This window comes from Leuresthes tenuis, unplaced genomic scaffold (genome assembly GCF_036924035.1).
Source record: "Leuresthes tenuis unplaced genomic scaffold, fLeuTen1.0.hap1 SCAF_4, whole genome shotgun sequence".
Lineage (NCBI taxonomy): Eukaryota > Metazoa > Chordata > Actinopteri > Atheriniformes > Atherinopsidae > Leuresthes > Leuresthes tenuis.
This window is the reverse complement of record NW_027325358.1, coordinates 11,618,391-11,638,629: the sequence shown is the minus strand read 5'-3', so window position 1 is coordinate 11,638,629 and position 20,239 is coordinate 11,618,391. Positions and strand designations below refer to the sequence as shown.

The following is a 20,239-nucleotide window of genomic DNA, read 5'->3' as shown; positions in this document are numbered from 1 at the left end:
CGATGCCAGCAAAGATGTGATTCTTACTGTTGCAACCCGTGTCTTCTTCGCACACCCTCCATTAAACTACAATGTTTTTCACACTCTGACTGATGAAATATTTATGTTGGGAGCCTGGAGCAATAAACAGTATTAATAGAAGTCAAATGATGAATGAAAAGCTTTGATGGCTTTGATGACTGTGTGCACATTTACACACAAACTATTTACTAAGCAACAACAAGGATATCAATACGGTACAGATGACAAATACGTACAACCCTAAACAAAGTAAATTTTTCTGAATTTACATGGAAAAATAAATTCTCCCTAAGCTTTCTTTCTTTGTACTGTCATCAGCAGTGTTTTTATAATATAGGCTTTCATCACCATTTTTTCTTCCTCTGAATCAATATACTTGAATGGGACACTTTGCATGCAGTATTTTTTTTCCCTTGTCATTTTCACATCCTTACCTTTTTTCCTCAATTTGCTTCCTGCAGGATCCCAGAACAAAGCATAAATTCAAGATCCACACCTATGGGAGCCCCACTTTCTGCGATCACTGTGGCTCTCTGCTCTACGGCCTCATCCACCAGGGCATGAAGTGTGACAGTAAGTAATGGCACTGTAATATTTAAAACTTTTTGGTTGTTTGGAAAGGGATTCTAACTGGACAAGGAGTTGCCACCAATATATTATTATTACCACATAGTTTTAAGGATTAGACATATAATTCTTTTTATAAGGATGTGGTATAAGTGGCTGCTAAGGTTGTAAATCACGAGGTTGAAATTGATAAGCATGATTCCTGGTGTAAGTGGCTTCACAGAGATTATTTTCTATTTAAAAGACACCTTATCAGTTTCAGTCTCGTAAAAAAGTTTATTTTCTCTAAATAACACTAGCTGATACTGTATATCCCTCTCCTGCTAGACTTTCACACAGCAGCGGTGTTCTCACCACAGTAAGCGAAGCTTTTATTAATATCCCTCCCTCATCCTTCCTCGCTTTAATCATGTGTTAGTGGATTAAAGTCTGAATGCTTTAATGAGCTCCCAGATACATTATGTGCTATGTACTACAGACCACCAGTTATGTGTAATGATGGCTCCAGGGGGTACAAAAATAGAGATGCGAAGTTGCAAATTAGGGGTGGACAATCTTGCAAAAAGATCACGATCCCTTTTGATAAACTGAATAATCACTGTCTGAATCAGTACTCTCCCCAAAGATTTAGTACAATTCTTGTGATCACATTATTAGTTTTGCATCTTGTTGCCTGAACTAATGGCTGCATTCTGAACACAGATGTCTTTGAAACCTGTTTTTCTCAGATTTTAATCTGAATTGTGACCAGAGGTGGTGACTCCTATCTCACAGCTTTGATGCTTGTTCAGTTTTTTTTTACTCTAGACGAAATAATGTCAATTCCGTCCCATCTAAGAAAGGAAGAGAAAGGTGAAACACTATTAACCTGAGAAATATCCTAATATAAGGGGAGGACACCGGCATCATCTCTGACAAGCATTAGCAGTGTATTGAAATTTTATAGGGCTTGATGTACAGCAAGTTGGGGCTGGAGCTTCATGTTGAGTTTTGAATTTATGCCTTTATTTTTTTCATACGAGATATAAAATCAGGTCATACCATTTATATTGTTATACAGTTGTGCAACTCTTCAGTAGATAACCAGTCTCTTCTGTAAAGCCGTGCTAGTGCATATATTTCTCCTCTAACTCACCGCATAACTCACACCTCCACTTAGATGTTTGTGATAGACTCATTGAGTTGCAGACAAATTTCTCCACATTGCTGGAAGCTTAGCAAATTTATTTGCATATTTAGAAAAACAAACAAACAAAACACTGTTTGGCTACTTCCTTTTCAAGGGAATAGTCAGAACAGCACAACTCTTTTCTTCTTGCTTTTCTTCTGCAGTCTGCAGTTACAAACTGAACCCAGCTGTGAGCTGCTCATAACCTGAATTTTTCACTGTCATTATACATATAGAAACAGTTGACATTATGAGGAGATATGGTTAACATGTCACTAAATAGACTTAAGAATCTGATTGGCTGAACATTTGACGGAAAACATTGGTAAAAAGCATCTGCATCCAGATACATGACACCACTTTCCACTGTTGGAAACAACCCACACTCAGGATGATTGAAGGCACTTGTTGAGCTGTATCTGGGATTGAAAACTTCAGATCAGTGTCAATCTACTGTCAGGAGTGAAATCTCACTGTGGCTGAGGTTCCCATTAGGTTACAGCATTGTAAAAGAAATTGGAAGTTTTTAAACGTGAATGAGAATATACTGTTTCTGACAGCAAACAGGGATTTCTCTCATCTGGATACATATGTTTTTCATCTAGTGGAAGGGACTTAATGGGTCATTTAAGTTAAACCTTGTAAATTCTGAAATTTGCTTTATTTTGAACAACAAATTCTGGAAGTTTCATGTCATTGTAAATTCAAAGAACCCTCATTAACTTAGAGACCTTTCTTAAATGGTCACAGTTGTCCTTTGATACGTACACGTAAATTGCCATTCATTGTTATATTTCCTTAGTCACAGAGACATCACATTTCAATGTAGAATATAATTTGAACATTTCTGTACTACTTACTTGATATTTGTGTTGCTACAGACATAGTATAGTACCCAAGTGGTACTCAAATAATAGTAAGTGTTTGCAGAATGTATTTTATGTCTGACAATATGCACACACATACACACACACATATATATGTATGTGTGTGTGTGTATCCTAACCAGGCCTCATACTGTGTGCAGTTAGATTTATCTTGATTCTGTTGTTAATCCTGTTTACAGGTGGAATAGAAAAGAAAAATGTGCACAGCACTGCTATTAACACATTTATTGCCTCTATCTGTATTATTCCTGTTGGACCTGCTAACATGCCACATGAAGAAAGTTAATGATGTTCTGTACCTTAATGTACTTGGCAGATCACTGTGGCACCACAAACCACACCACATTGAAGTTGCCCAGTGGTGTTTTTACACACGAGTGAGCCACAGGACTTATTTCAAGCAGCACAAAAAAAAATAAGATGTCTTCATGAAGACTTTGGTTGCAACATTTACATTTTTTATTGTTCTTTTTTTTTTTTAAGCCACTGACCTGGTGACATGATGATGTAACCATTGGTAACCATTCTCAATCCATGTGGCTCAGCTGCCAGACAGAGATGACATGTATGGAAATCATCACAGAGATGAATCTGGGTCATAACCTTGTTATCTCCTCCCTCACACAGCTCTCAGAAAAACAATCCTTTAATATTGAGCCAAACATGAAATGAGATTGAAATATGTCAGCAGAGATAGGTGCAGAAATAGGTACATTAAATTAAGAAAGCGTTTTAAAGCGGCTTACTACACTGACACATTAAGCATTGAAATGTTGCATGCACACATTGCTATTTTCATTGTTTTTTTACATATAAATATATGTAAAACTGTGATAAGTGATTAAAAACCGTATGTCATTAAATCAGTCTTTTGCATCTTATCATGAAATTTACAACCGTATTAGTACTTTAGTCAGTTCTGAAAATGCTTTTGTTTGAGTTAGATCAACTGCATAATGCATGAAGTCCCTGTTCCCTGATGTCCTTATCTCCTCTCTGTGTCCCATCAGCCTGCGATATGAATGTTCATAACCAGTGTGTTATGAACGTGCCGAGCCTGTGTGGAACTGACTACACTGAAAGAAGGGGGCGTCTTTACCTCAAGTGTGAGGTCAGCGGGGATAAGCTGCAGGTGACAGGTAGGCCTCATAACCTTCCTTCTCTTTCAGTGAACAGTAAACTGAAGGGGATTTAACTGCTGATGTGATACATTTAAAATGATTTGAATTACGTTTATGTCAAAAGCTTGTGTTGCGTTCGTATGTGTGTGTGTGAGACTCTCCACTTAGCCTGGGATAATGCTGTACACTGTCCTGTTCTGTTTCAGTTGTAGGCCTGGATCAACACTTTACCCTTTCTGTCACTAGTTACTGATTGTCTAATCTCACTCTGGCATGAACTATTTGTCACATGTTTCCAATAACCTGAAGTATCTTCACATTTAACGCTGTCTTAACTCCTCCTGCTGTTAATGAAGTGAATTTATCTTCTAGCATCCAAGCCTTTATAACTGTTGGCTATTGATTTGCATATTTTGAGTTTCTCTTGTTGAACTATCTGTTACAAAACACAATTAATAGTTGTGCTGCATTTGGAAGGCAATCCCGAATTAAATTTGTGGTCTAGAAATAGTGTTCTCTCTTCTGTGTGGGCCTCCCTCTGTCACTTTTTTAAAATAGTCACGACTTGCTATTTGTTGGCTGCACTTTCTGATGTAACTGAATTGTTTCTGCAAAGATAAGTGAAGGCTTGATTTATAAATTCAGGACAGGATCTGAATAGGTTGTAAGAAGGGTCATCTGAGAGAATTAAAAACAAAAGGGATATAAATGAAAATATATATGGTACTTTCTGACCCTCCGGCCTTTTGTGGTGTATTAATGTTTCTTGTTTTTATTATCTATATTTATTAATTATTCCCATGCCTTGGATGGTTTCCTGATACCACCACTCAAGGTGAAAGGGTTTTAGTTAATGAATCACACTTTATTTCAGTTAATAGTTGATTTTGCAGATAGTGTCAAATAATCTATTCAGGGCAAATAATGGCTGACCAGCTGCTGAGATAATTTCAAGCATAATCTGTTTGAATGCATTTGTTCTTACATTTTGAGTTGTTTGCTCGATAACATCTTCAGAGCTATGCAGGAAATCGTTCTAAAGGTTGAGGTCCTCCAACAAAGCTGCTGCAAAATTCTGCATTATAATAACACTCTGCAGAGGTCCAGACTAATTCTTTGTATTGTTTGCAGGAACTGCAAAACTCTTTTTTAGCAACATACACACATAGTCCTCTCTGGCTCGGAGTCTGATGCGACTTCCTGTGCTAGGCCAGGGTAGCTGTTTGCCATCTAATCAGGTACAGGGTAGACAAATGTTTTCATAGTTATCTCAGGTGATGGTGTAAAGATTTGTTTCTTGGTTTTATTTGCTCTTGGACAGTTGCCTACAGGTCACAGTTTCAAAAGCACACATCAGTCTTGTGTAATCTCCCAGGCTGAGCCAGTTAGAGGTGAATACCTGCCAGTTCCCTGTCTTTAATTAGCTATTTAATATTTTTCACAAAATCACAGACACAGAAACAGGCTTGTGAGGTGCTAGACCAGTGTAACAAAGGAAGAAAATAATAATTAGCATTTATATTTTGATACAACCATACATGTATCAAGAATAAATCCAACTGATCATGCACATCTCTTCCTGAAAATACCTAACTGTGCATGACTGTTGTCATTATCAAGGAATTGTGGTGTCACAGCTATAACATTTAAGCTAACATTTGTTAACCGTCTCAGTGCAAGTGCAAAACTTCCTCACCACACCAGCTTTAGATGCTACATTATTGTTTTATGTTAAGATGATTGATCTGTTCATCACACATTACTTAGTTTTACTGACCAAATATGTGCAGTTTTAAATTCCTTGAGCTACTAGTCCAGAGTAATCACGCAACAGTAAGTAATTAATCACTTCCAAGACTGGAGTTAAAACATGCTCTTGAACACACTTTTTAATGAACTCCAAATTATAATTTGACCAGGGAGTATTTCTAATTGCATGCTTTTGTTAGAGCTGAAGAATAAACCCCTAAAGTGATCCATTTTACACAAATCAACATTTTTAACCATATACTCCTTGCAGAATATATAGTTTGGCAGTTAGTAAAACTGCATTTTGATGGTTGATACTCATTTGCTGTTCTTTGTACTGTAGTGACATGAAATAGAACAGACACACTGTATCTAAACTATCCTTTCCTTATCTAAACCATCTTTATAACTTTTAAAAGAGATTATTGTGGGGAAAAAAGTGCAATGCACTTTTTGTGATGTAACCCATTTTTCTTGATTTTGAGGCATGCTGTTAATCTCCTGGCTGTAATGATAGTGCATTAGCACATCTGCTTGAACAATAGTAATGGCAGAGAGCTGACAGCAGGCACACATAATCATTCAATTAACTTTCAGACAGGGGTCAGTGCATCACAAGACCCCAGTCACTAAACCTGACTTATTCGCTTATCAAATTATCACTTGAAGAAAGAGGGAGTATGAGAAAGCACCGTGGCTGACTTTACATGTGTGAAAGTACTGAACCTGTTTGAGTGACTTGTACTTTTGTGTCACTCAGGAACATTTATTATCTGCATTATTTATTATCTTCTTATACTGGAAATCAGTTTTGTTTTTTTTTTGCATATAGTCAAGCCCATTCTGGTGTTTCGTTCATGGTAATCACTCTTGCCATTGCACCTGGTAAAAATATAGGGAAGGATAAAGAAAAGGAATATGAAAAGATCAGAAGATATCAAATGTGGTTATGCAAATGCCTGGCTCTCACCTGAGGCAAGTTTGTATTTATTTGCCAGTTCATTTGCAATCTCTTATTACACCGGCACCCATATGATCTAGTTTTACAAAATGTTATCCTTGTAGCTCTTGTAAACACTATATATTACATTGCTGATTCTTAAAAGTGGTTATAGAATTACAATTTACATTTCAGTCACATATATAAAGGCTAAAACACCCAAAGAAAATTCACAGTAGGCAGACCAAAGAGGAGACCTGCAGAATATTCGTCAGATGGTTTTAAAATTTGTGGCTGATTGGCATTCATATTAATGCACCCTCACTGGGATTAAGCAGCCAGGTTGTATGTTATTTGGATACAAATTATATTTGTATAACTAACAAACCCAAGTGGACACAAAACACCTGGTGCACTCTTTATTCTTATTAAAAATGGCAAAATAGACTGCTGTTGACAAATTTCTCTCCTCCAATTGAATAAAAATTCAGTCTTATTTGGTCTCTAAATTCAGCAGCTAATTTGATCCTGCTGGGCTTCTTGGCTGCATCTCCCTCAACAACCCTCTCGTCTATTACTTATTTCCTATTTCCTCACCGATGCACTTCCCTAGACATATAATGACACAACAATCATCTCCTGATGATGAAAGGTTCACGGTTACACACATTTTTACAGATACACACACGACTTAGTGGGCGAGATCGCCTTTACTCACTATTGTCCTTCACACATTACACTTTAAAAAAATAAGTTCTGTTCATTTTGCTTTAATTTGTCATTGCCATGGTAGCACTGCTTCACTTACTATCTCTGTGGTTTGTTTTGAGTTTGCATTGTGTTACAGTTTTCATCGCAACATATAAGCGGCTTAAAGCAAACACAGAGTTATGAATTAGTTCAGTTATCTTTATTGACTTGTTTGTTTTAAATATTGCCAAGTAGTTTGTTCCTTTGTTTAGATCCACCATGCAGGGCTTGTGTTTGTGAGGAGCTGGACCAGCACTTCCTGCCTTTTAAGGTATTGCTGATGTCAGAGATTGTATTAGATGGTAAAAAAAGTGTTTTTGTCCTTTTTTTTCTTTTTTTGACTGCTTTTGAAGTAATGTGTCTGGATTCGTAATCTTTTTCAAGACATTCTGTAATGTCATTGAGTTTGTAAATTGATTTTACAATGTCATTTGACTTATTTGTACTATGATTATATATTTTTTCATAGGGTTCAGGCTAAAGCAGAGCAGCGGGCTGTTCTATGAAGTGAACTTAGCTGAATGGTTTAGCGAGGTGTCTTGAGCCTAAAGTCAGCTGTTCTGTGCTGCTGATATTGAATCTAACACAGATTAGAAAGTTAATAAGTATACTTAATAGTTCATTAATAGTTCATTGTTAATACTTAATAGATTTGATTAGATTTTATTTGTGCTGATATTGAGGTAACTTCCATGATTCATGGTGCACTGCCAGGGCTGAATGCATCCCTCTACTATCAAGTTAGATTTAGAAGTTTAGATCTTTATGTGCAGCTAGACAAATTGAAGGCATACATTTACTTACTGCTTTGCACAACTAACAATTTTCTGGTTGCTTTCTTGTCTTTATGGTAGCAACATTGTTACTTTTGCCCTAATTTCATATTCTTCACACACGTACATTCATACAACTTGCGCTTATTATGAATGAAATGTCAGGCAGTCTGTGTATTTTGTGTGGAAAAAGCGTGAATGAATGTGTAAAACACTCACACAGACTAAAGAGGAAAGTTTAGGTTAACAAATATACAAAATCATAATGATTCTTGAAGAACTTGTTATCGCTTATTGAAGTTTTAGGTTTTGTAGAGCCAACAAACTCAAAGAGGACGTGGCTGTGTTGAATTTACCTTTTTTGTGCACTCTTTTTTATAAATGAACATTCACTACTAAAAGTGAAAACATTTACCTACAAATGTACTAACATTTAAGCCACAGGTAGCATTCATACACTGAAGTACTTTATGTACTCTATATCTGAAGATCCATGCGTTTTTCACACATGCATGTTGGAGAAGCAGTGTGACAGTATGCAGGAATGGCCATTTGTGTTTTTTCGACTATCAGGTGCATGATATTTTGTTTGAGTGTAAGCTGCAGATTCTTGGCAGTTTTGTGGTACATCGTATTCCTGATGTTGTCTCAGCATGCATGCTGTCATGTCCATGTGTGTTCTGGCTTGTATGTGTAGGTGTGTATAACTGCTGTAACAGCCTGCAGCCCCCTCAAGCCAGATTGCATTTCACATTACATTAGCTGTTGTAGATGTCTCACAGCCTGCCAACAAAATTGTTACATGGAGAGTAGCAAGAGGGTTTATTTTATGGCTGAGGAGGATGAGGCATTGCATAACCTTTAGATATATGATTCTATCATTTTTACTATGATGTGTATGCACTTGCTGTGTAATTGTGCATATATCTTCCTCAAAGAACATGCCGATACTGAGCCTGAAGTAGCTGCTCATGGGTAATAGATACCTGCAGACTGTAAGCAGGCTGTTTGGAACCACTTTTCTGTCACTGTAGTTGAGTGTTTTGTAAGCAAATAAGCTTTATTTCAGGGTGAAGCAAGTAATGAGAACCTTATTACAACAAAATACATATAACCCAGTTATGATCCGTTGAAGCAGAAGTAAAGCTGTTGACACAAACCCCCTCTTTTTCCTGGAAAGAGTTCAGCTTCATTGTCGGTGGTTATTGGCTGATGTCAAGTACACACAGTCCGTTCAGATTTCTTTATTGCAGTGAGTTTTACTAAGACACTTTCGGTCAGAAGCACATTTCCTGTGTTTGCAACCCTATGTCCTTTTTTGTAAAAATCATCTTTGGCGCAAAAATATCTCAATCAGTGTCCTGACTGAAAATAGGACATGCCATTGTATTTTCACTACACGGTAATGCCAAAAGCATTCTCAATAATAATATTATTTTGATAACTAAAGAAACATAAAATATGATATAGCCATCAGACTAATCCACTTTTAGTTTTATTTTTTTCTTGTTTTTTTCTTTGCTAATTGAATCACACTAATAACAAAACATAAACTATATAAAATATAAACTGTGATCAGTATTATTCTTTCATCTGAAATCAAATCATGATTTTATCATATTTGATATTTCATCATGATTATTGTTCATACCGGTTTATAATGTAACACCCCCAGATGAAAATTCTCTAAAATGTGTCCTTGGATAATTGATTTTGAATGTTTGGACTGAATAATGCACGGTGCGTTTGTGTGAAGAGAAAGCCTGATTTCCTAAGTGAGGCCAACAATTACCAGAAACACACAAGCAAACAGACAGTACTCACACCCTCAGCTTTGAGTGAAGAGCTACTCAAAATTTTTCTGCGTTTCATCAATTGGCCAGAGCTAAAATGTCTAACGGGAAGTGACATAGATGCCAGGGGAAGCAGCTGGTCTTTATACCCGTACATGAACTCCACACAGTCCGACGGAGACAGACAAACAGACTTTTTTGGCAACAGACACTGAAATAGCTAAATTAAGTAATGAGTCACTCAGAAACAGTGAGAGATATTTGTGCAGTTTCCAGAAACCTTAGCTGGGAGAGTTTTTGTTTTGTCAGTTGGAGTAAAATGGAATTAAGGATGAGCCGAGAAAGACAAAACAAGTTCTGTTTCTCTGATGAAGAACAGGCATAACTAAGCTTGTTTTCTGCCTCTTATACCATTTGCCTGCACAAATCTCTCCTTTGTCTGTTGGTGCTGAGGAAGCCACCCTCCTGTTTGTTTCAGCAACCCCATTGTTCATTGATTCTGTGCAAAGGGTTGTCACTTGGGAGAGTGCTTTCCCCTCTTAGTTTCTCATTTCCACTTATTCTCCACACTGTGTGAGGATATGTGCATACACTCTTTGCTTCTAGCTGTTCCTTGGGGATTATGTGAGAGACAGTGGTAATAATTACATGTTCCTCCCTCTGTGACTCACCCACTTCTGCAGAAAACATCACTTACATGCCCTTTCACATCTCTTTTATCTCCGCTTTAACCTTTTCATTAGGGTTTTCCTTCTGCCTCCGAGTTCAAATGTGCTTTTGTGATTTGTTACACAAATATTGCTCTAGAAGTCTATATGTTTTATATGTAGGTGCATTGTGGGTGTGCATTGGTCAGATTGGTGTTTGGAATGGATATAGATGTGGGGGTGCATCAAGGAACAAAGATTTTATTGTGGAACCTTATGGGGGTGTAGTGACACTTAACATTAAGAGATAAAATGCACTCCTTTTACTGTTAACATCCTCTGGCTGGTGAAGCTGTAGTAGCAGAAATCTATCCTACTTTTTGTGGTTCTCCTATTACAAGCCAAATAAAGAGCATAAGATCAGAAACAGGTAGTATCAGTGCTGTTATACTTGAAGAATGCTGAAAGATTAATGTTAGATTTAGAGTCACAACCACAAGTTTCTCATCTTTGTGAAAAGGTTGTAGGCTGTAAGCAAAAATATCTTCAGTGGTGCATGAAATCATTCTCTGTGCAAATTCACTTTTCATATCTGGATGCATTTTCTGCACTTAAATGCAGAATACAACAGCTCTCTAGTTTTCTAGGAAATGCGGAAAGTATGGATAAATCTAGTCCCCAATGTTTTATTATTAAAACCAGGTGCAGCTCAGTTCTTTATTCAAGTTTAATGTTAAATACTGCAGGCAAAACAATTGTTTTTTACAATTTTAACAGTTACTCTTTTTTCCAAACTAGTAGAAACAAAATGCCTCAAGTTCACATTACTGTTGATTTGACTGTTTAAGCAAAGTGGAAAATGCATAATTTGCACATTTAAGCATGCAATATCAGAAAATGCATTTTTTTCAAGAAAAGTTGTCTTAATTGAAGTAAGTAACTGGAAATGATATTATTCAGTTAAGAATGTTACCTTTATATGGTGTTTTCCAAACAAATTGTATGAAATATTCGATTACATTTGTTTAAGGGCCGTTTTCTCATTTAGTCAACCAGTCATTCAAATTTATTCAGCAAAAATTCTATGTTCTCTCTTCTTTGAGTCCAAGCAAGCACTCTGAAAAGAACAGCTGTGGTTGGATCAAAGCTTCATCTGGTTTGAATTTGGCCAGCGGGTTTTTAAATGAAGTTCACTGTCCAGTGATCTGACGGCTGCTGCATCCACTCACTGCAGATTTTCTTTACAGTAATTTCCATTCCTTTGTAGTGCTTGATTCAATTTGCAGAGGATTCAACAACCTCTTGCCAAGAGAAAATGTACTTAAAAATCCAGTTATTATACATCCCCAATGAGTCAGAGTTGGAATGGAGCAGCTGACACCACTTGTGGTACCAGTGCCAGCATTTTTCCACTGCTGGGCCTCCAGCCCAAAGGTTCTGGAATTGGCCTTTTTGGCTGTAAAACTGTTTGGTTTCACTTTTTTAGAAAGGCATAAAATTCGCTTTGATTATGTATTTGAACGACTAACTAGTAAGTAGCATATAGACATAGACAAAAAAACACACTGAACTTAAAGATGATGTATGAAGTAACTGTAGGCATGGTCACTCCATGCTGATGTAATTTGTAGAGAGATCAAAGTCTTATGGCTGAAGGTTTGCAGGTTTTTCTTACATAGGGAGGCGAAGAATAAACATGGCTGGGATCATTTCTGAGGCGGTGTCATTTGGTGTCAGCTGAAGACGAGGCTTTCAGTGTCTGGTTGCATGTTTTCACAAAACGAATAAAGTGTAAATAAAGAATGTATTTGGAGTTATTTCTTGACTCAACTTTAACACATTGTTTAGCATTACACACCCAAACCAAATATTACATACAATTTTGCACAGCATTAGTTAGAATATATTACAAACCTTGACATGTGCTCACTGAGGCAACCTGATTTGAAACTGTTTAGATAAATCTTTCTGCATATCGTTTTAATGGAGAAAGCAGTGAACAGATTTTTTATTTCATAGAAGCCGTGTGCCAAGTTCAATTACAAGTTATTATAAAATCTGTTCATTCTAAAATATCAGTGGAACTTAAGGCCATCTTATGAAGCTTGTCTCATCACATTAACATGAATACACGCACAGAGACTCTCCTTTTTGCAGTATCTCCATGGAGTTCAGAGAACAGCTAAACTTTGTTGCTGTGGAACTTCTACTGCCAGAAGTCATGTCATTGGTATTCCCGGTGTGTTGCCTCAACTCCTTGCTTTCAGCTTGTGCACTCTGCCTTCACACAGCCTGCACAACTGCCTATGCCTTTCATTCTTTTAGTTTTTTCCTCCTCTTGATTGGTTTTTCTTTTCCGTTTTTTCATTCTTGATTTGGTCTCATTTTGCGGAACAGAAATCTATCTTTGTGAGCTGGATCTTTTAACATAAAACATGAAAATGTATTATATAATCTGAAGAGTGAGGATCATTGTGCTAATACAACAGTTATTAGGAGTAATATAACTTGTGAATAAAATTGCAGTAAATGAGGCACAAACTTTAACAAACTTTATTCAGATTTATTTCTATGATGCAGTCAGCACAGTTGCAACTTTTGTGGTGATTCATAGTAAACAATAAGAGTTGAGCAGGGAAAATTGTGCTCAGTATTTTTACAGATCCACCCAAAACTGAGTGCAAACACATTAATTTACCAGTAGTATGTAGTACAATTCCTGCAACCACTTAAACAAAAAATTCAACACCACTTTGACAGTGAGTTTTCTATGTTAAGCACAGCGGTAAGACTAAGACAGCTCAGAAAAGCCAAAGCTCTTTGCTGGTCGAGCACAATTAGACTGTCTAGATCTCCCCCCACTGGCAATAACTGGAAGTGCAATATGCAATGACTAAAAGTACAACTATCGTTTGTAGTCAGAAAACCCAAAGTGCTATGGTCAGAGGAAAGTGAAAATTCACCCAATTTCAGGTTTTTATGACCTCTGTTATTATTTTTTACTGTGAAAGCCCAGTACTGGGCTTTTTTTGTAGTATGTCCCCATTATGTATAATATTTATTTTCTTTAAGTAATTTTATAAACTTATACACCTCGTTTTCGGCAGAAAAATAAACTTAGATATGGTCTATCGTCATTAATTAATAGATTGTACATTGATAACTGAACACTGTCTTGGGTCCAAAGAACAAGCCACTGAACAATGTCCCCTTTAAGTCCGTTGTAAATGTAATTTGGGTGCAAAGATTTTTGCATATATACAGCCAGCATATGACATATTCAAAACGTGACCTTGTAAGAATTAACAAATGAGGATGTAGCATATGCACAGAGTTTAAAGGTTATTTGGTTGAAGTGCATGTTATCTTGAATTTCACTTAAATCAAGCACCTATAACACTTCACAGAATGTCTGTGTAGCTACAGTAAATCTCACGCAGGCTAATTGCAGTCAGATGGATTTCAGTTCATAGAACAGATAAAGATTCCTTTGTTCCGTACACAATAAAATTCTCCACATAGCTTCATTCAGGAGCTGACAACAAAAATGATGTTTTCGATTTTCATCGGGTGCAAAAAGCTTTTTCTTTCTTTTCTTTCTTTTCAGCTGTATGGGTGAAATAAAAAGAAGGCAGCATGGCTCAGTTTTTGCTTTGGATGCTTTGTCCTGACTTTACTGTAAAGTACGTCTTGCTTGAATTCACTCAAGTGCAAACAGAGCATGCAGTTCTTCAAAGAGACCGGTTCAACACATCTCCACTGGATTTATGAGAAAACGGAGGGTTGCCAGTTTAGCATTGCTCAGTATCTTCCCACACCTCAAGATGCCTCTGTGAGCATCTGACTCTGATCAAATGTGCTCTCCACATGTATGTTTGCTCTCACCAGCACTTTTATCCATCCCTCATCTAACTTTACAGCTTACTATCGATGTTCAAACCCGTAGAGAAAGAAAGCAAACAATGTAAGGCTTTTTTCTCTCAGCCTTTTAAGAATCTAGTCTATTGGTGCGCAGAAGATTTAAGCAGTAAGTGAAAAAATGTTTTCAATCGTAGTGGACATTGTACAGTATTTTCGTCTTCAACTTTCTCAGCGTTATTCCATTTGTCTTTTGCAACTGTGACTAACTCACGAACTGACAATCCCTCATTGATTTAGTTAATTTCTCTCTCTTAATTCTGTCAGTGCATTATCATACCCTGATTAAAGCCATTGGCCTTAGCGGTTCTGGCTTGCATTGTCATATTGGCTCAGCACCCACCCTCCTCTCCAGGACAATGGTCACTGCCTCCGTCACCATTGGGGTGTGACTGACAGGACCACATTGAGAGGCTTATAGTCTCCAGGGTTTTAGGTTTAACCAAACAGACAAGCCTTCACACCGTCTCTGTGGAGAAGCTATTTGCATTGTGTCAATAAACATATTGTGTGTATGTGTGTGTGTGTACACCTGACCTGACTGCGTGCAGGGGTGTGTATATGTATTTGAGCGTATGCGTGTGTGTACTGTGTTGTAGCTCTTGTCTGGCAGTGCTCCAATGCTCGGGGCTAATAGACTGCTAATGTCCCTGGTGTTCCCTTGTTTACTTAATAGCTACATAGAGGAAGACAAGAGGAGACCTACTACCCTTCTGACTCACTGTTCTCATAATATTTCCTGCATTTGCTCCCTTTATGTCTCAGAACTATAAGTAATCCTCTTGGGCTGTGACTTGTTGTTTGTTTTGAACACCTACGCTTTATTCTGTTCACATTCACCTGTTGATTAAGAGAAATGGTCCATTTGTTTCATGGCCAAAGCAATTTGATATCTTTAAACCAAGCCGAATGTGAAAGCGAACATGTCTGTAGACAGAAGATGGAGAATCATTGTCTCAAACTGAAGGAGTGATTTTACATAATCATATTTTGTTATGGTAAACGCACTCAAATTGCACATATCAGAGAGATTCCGCCTAGGCTTTATATATTTCTATTCCTCATCGTTCTCAGTGGGAGAAGGCAGAAATCTTATCCCCATGGACCCCAATGGCCTGTCTGATCCATATGTCAAGCTCAAGCTCATACCAGACCCCAAAAATGAGACCAAGCAGAAGACCAAAACGATCCGCTCCAACCTCAACCCTAAGTGGAACGAGACTTTTACTTTGTAAGTACACAACATCCTCTGTCCTACAGTTGGCTACAACACAGCTTGAATATTTGATTCAATATGGCTTATTGTTTATGATGCAATACAAGTTTAATTTCAGAAGTATTTTTATGAAAAGCAAAACTATAGATTAATCTTTAAATATTAATTCTGTTTTCCCTGCATTTGTAGACTAGTTTATTCTGTGGTATGTATGATGTATTTCTTTATGATAACCTCAATGTGCTACGCAGCAAGCTGAAGCCATCAGACAAAGACCGCAGGCTGTCAGTAGAAGTGTGGGACTGGGATCGAACCACTAGGAATGACTTCATGGGAGCCCTTTCCTTTGGAGTGTCAGAGCTCATGAAGTCTCCAGTCTCTGGCTGGTAATGTCCAATTTCTTATGAATCCATGATTGGAATTACAAAGTTTCATAAACAGTCATGTATTTTTATTCTATTTGAATTTCTCATGGTAAAAAGAGATTAGTGTCTAATGATATTAGTGATATTTGCTTTTATTCCACCAAGAAGTTTAATGTTATTATATTCATTATATACTCATTGCATAATAGATCCATTACCTGATTTTATCAACTAACCTCAGTCTTTCAAACTTTCAAAAACTTTTCAAAGCAATAATGGCTCTATGAATTTAAGGTGAATTCTTAGGTTAAAAGAACAGTAAGTTAAGTGCGGGTTTGCCATAAAGGGGCTAGTTATATTATATTTCTCACTTGTTTGACCAACAGTTGTGTTTGTCTCTGCCTTGACATGTGTGTTGTGCCAGAAGGAAGTTTTTGTGCAAAATAAACCAGAGGCAGAGAGGCGTTTAGTTTATCATCAGCTATATTGAGGCACAATACAGGTCAAGATCAGTGGAGGAGTGAAATAGTAGCACAGAAGAAGAGGAGGCTGACAGAAAAATCTTCCACTTTCGTGTCTCTGAACAATTCTCTTTGTGTTTCTCTGCATGTGTCCATCCTCTTTTTCTCTCTGTCTTTGTCTCTCCCTCTTCTTTCCTTTCTTGTCTCTGTCTGTTCAGGTATAAATTATTGTGCCAGGAGGAAGGAGAGTATTACAACGTTCCCATCTCAGAGGAGGATGATGGTAATGAGGAACTGCGACAGAAATTTGAGGTGAGAATTGCACTAAAGTGGTCGCCGCTGTAAGTTTGTCTGCTGACTGGAGCTACTGATTTGTGTGTAACACTGAGTTGGCTGTGCCACGATTTTGACAGGCCATCATAATAATGGTGTTTATCCAAAGTGGGTCTGCACTTATTTAGGGCAGACACAGGTTTTTAAGCACCTTCATGGTTGATCCAACCGGCCTGAGCTCAACAGCACGTCCAGCGGAATTAATAAATTGTCACATGCTCTCCTGAGTGGCGCAGCTGTTAAATTAATAACCATGTGACAGCTGCAGCTCACAAAGCCTTTTGCAGCTCGGGGTCTCTTTGCACTCTGAGAATTAGTTTCTACAGTGAATATGTTTGCTGTGTGTTCGTTTACAGTTCAGTACAATACAGAGAATTTTGTTTTCCCATCAAAGAGTTTCCATCCCTAAAGACAGTTGCAAACTTTTTTGGGTTCAGTCTTATTGTCTTTTCTGCTTAGAAAGGTTATTGATTGAGTTAAATGACCCGTAAGTAAGTGGCAGACATGATAAGGGGGCTGTCCAATTTCTCTAAATTCAAAATAAAGGAGCTTCAGTCCTTCCTTTAATATCTTCTTGAGTATAGGAAACACTGGACCATCCATTCACTCCTTCCAAAGGGAAGGAAATAATTCCATATCCACAATTCCTTGTGGCAGTAATTTTCAAAGCTAAGTTAAATTGTTTTCATCCAGTTGTGATTCTTGTAGATCAATAAAAGGACAAGCGGGCGAATGTGAGCAGCGTGCACCAACAGTATGTCTCACTTTTGTGCCCTTTTCTTTCCTATTTGAATTATAGTAACCTGATTAAGAAAATTATTTTTATGTTATTATACCATTGGGTTTTATATTTTGTGTAACACTCTGATAAGACTGACCCTTAGACAAAGTCCCAAAAGCACTTTTTGTAGAATATTTATTGAACAGCTGCAGTTTCAGTAGTGCAGTCCCACTTCACAGCTTAGTATAAATTCTGAGTGCAGCATTGTCCTGGTGAATTTTTCTTTACCTTCTTCCTTAACCCATGTTTTTCTGACAAGATCAAAGAAAAGAGCTTTGGAAAAGGATAGGAGGTCATTTTTTCTGACTTTTCAATTATTTTGGGGGCTAAATTCATGTAATGATGAGAAAAGACAGATAAAAAGATGGGACAAACAGGAGTTTTGACTCGGGTCAGTAAAGGTTAGGGTATGCTATGGTAACAAATCCAGAAGATCCATGTGTTCATTAAAATGAGATGCACAAGGCCCCCTGGTCTCACACTTTTTCTTACTGTGCTAGTCGAGTGCAAATATAACTACTGGTGTGTGACTGAACATGTCAACATCAGCAGATTCATGAATTTGCTATGAAGAACCGCCCACTGTGGTCATTGTGTTATCAGTTGTATTCTGTTAAAGTTCTGAAGGTATCATCGACTTGACTTTACTGCATGTTTTTTTGATCTCTTGATGGCCTGGGGAACTTTTCTCTCTTCTTGCTTTCTTTTTCCTCCTCATAAACCCCTCTGTGGTTCTCTCCTTTTTTCCCCTTAGCTTCCTGCTCCCTCCTGTGTCCTTGGTGAGACTTATACTGTACATCCTGTGTCACATGTTCATATTTAATGCAAGAGTTTCTCTCTTCCTTTCTCCTCGTCTCTCCCTGCTCTCAGGACTGCCATATTAACTTTAATCTAAAGGTAGCCCTCTCCCCTCCCCTCTTCTGCTCTCATCTCCGATTCTTTCTTCTCTTGTCTCATCTTGGTGTGGTGACCTGTTCCTTCAATCCTCTTCATGTCTGATCATTTGTATGTGGCTCCATGCTACTATAAACGGATCCACCAGTTTACTAATAATATGTATGTACTGGACGTGGGTTTGGGTTTTTCTAAAATAATTTTGAATTCTAAAGGTAAAGAAATGGATATGCAGTCACCTCTAGTTCTTCAGAGTTTGTCAGAGCATTGTTAGGAAATCCTGACAATGTTCTGTTTACATTTCATAGCTTTACGTTCTTCTGCATGTTTTAGAATTTTTTCTTTCAGAATTCTGTACTTGTCCTGTCTGTGCATCGTGCTATTGGTTCCCATGTTGTGTGCTTACATCATCATGTATAAAGATGCAACCTGAAAGTTGGTGGCAGTTCATGTCTTCCGCCTTCAACCTTGCTTCAGATTTTAATGTATCTGTTCTACCTACAAGCATCTCACTATAACCTAAGATCAAATTCCACCCTCTAGCATATCTAGTACATGATTGGTTGACCACAGAAGTTTTGTATTCATGGAATCTGCAGAGGGAAATAGGATTACGTATGACCACAAGATGTCACCATTAGACTGAAATACATGACAACATTTTTGGGCAGCTGTTCCTGATTGTGTGTTTGAGTGGGTGTGAGTGTGTATGCGTGTGTGTGTGTGTGTGTGTGTGTGTGTGTGTGTGTGTGAATGTGTATGTATGTGTGTGTGGGTCTGCACGCTTCTTATTCATGCATTAAAATTTGATTTCCACACAAACTATATGATGATTTTCTGTGGCATTTTTGGCTTCATTTACTTATTTTTTAATTTTCATATTGAACTCAGACATGTTATCTTTAACTCTGATTCATGAGTCACATTGAATGTGTTCGCTTCACCAGGAAAATGTGAGAGTGCAGCTATTTTCCCTTGGTTATGTTACCTTTAAATCAATTATGCTATACTAAATCATTGTGAATGATTCAGTTAGTGCACTGCAAATTTCAACTATCTTGTACCTGTAGACTAAGACATACCCTCTCTTTTGAGTGCACTGGTCCAGTGGCTGAAACTTAATATTCAGTCCTGTTATTCTTGCTTCTTTATTCATATTGGTGTTTTGCTTCTGTGTGTATGAGCTGCCCTTCGGCTGCTCCTCAACTATTTGCTATTTGTCAGCTGTTGTAGCTTGCACCTATGCAGAAGTGTACAATATGTGTCAGCCCTTTTGGGTCCCTTCTCCCTGTGGTTTCAGGACCAAGCACTTGTGGAAGACTCTGATCAGGTGCGTCTGAGAGGAAGGAAGTAAGGCTGCTGCGCTCTTGGCCCAGCCAGGCTTGTTTCTGTGGCTACAGGTGTGCTGTGATGTGATTCAGTCTGCTCTGCTTTGTGTTTCTCTGCTGCTCTGTCAGTTTAGGAGCAGACTATTGTAGTTGTCATTAACCAAACTAAAGCTGCTCAGCACTGATTGTTGCAAGTTAAATCTGATTTAGGTGCAAAAATGAGTGTAGAATTATTTCAGGTTGCTGTACCTAATAAATAAGGGATTTTACTTCATTAATCTGGTATTTGACGACAAAGTTTCTGACAATTACTTTATCTGTAAATATTCAGGTGTAGAGAATATCTTAAGATGTTTTTTATCAGAGCTTTCTTAGAAATAATATATTATATTATTTTGACAATATTAGATGATAACAGGCCCTTATGGTAACTATTGATGAGAGAGTAGCGAACTGAGAAGTCTTGAAACGGCTTTGACTTCTTTGAAATTTTAACAGATTTATATGAAGACTTTTTTGACAATGAG

At 37.6% G+C, this 20,239-nt stretch overlaps 1 protein-coding gene across 2 annotated transcripts in view; it reads left to right on the top strand.

Annotated features, from left to right (window-relative positions):
• Nucleotides 1-20,239, top strand: part of prkcaa (protein kinase C, alpha, a) — a 124,423-nt gene that overhangs the window by 65,538 nt on the left and 38,646 nt on the right. For both annotated transcript variants that reach the window (XM_072384574.1, XM_072384575.1), the window contains exons 4-8: nt 483-594; nt 3,654-3,782; nt 15,409-15,565; nt 15,802-15,936; nt 16,595-16,688. In XM_072384574.1, the coding sequence (XP_072240675.1) occupies nt 483-594; nt 3,654-3,782; nt 15,409-15,565; nt 15,802-15,936; nt 16,595-16,688 (627 nt within the window). The remainder of the gene's footprint in view (nt 1-482; nt 595-3,653; nt 3,783-15,408; nt 15,566-15,801; nt 15,937-16,594; nt 16,689-20,239) is intronic.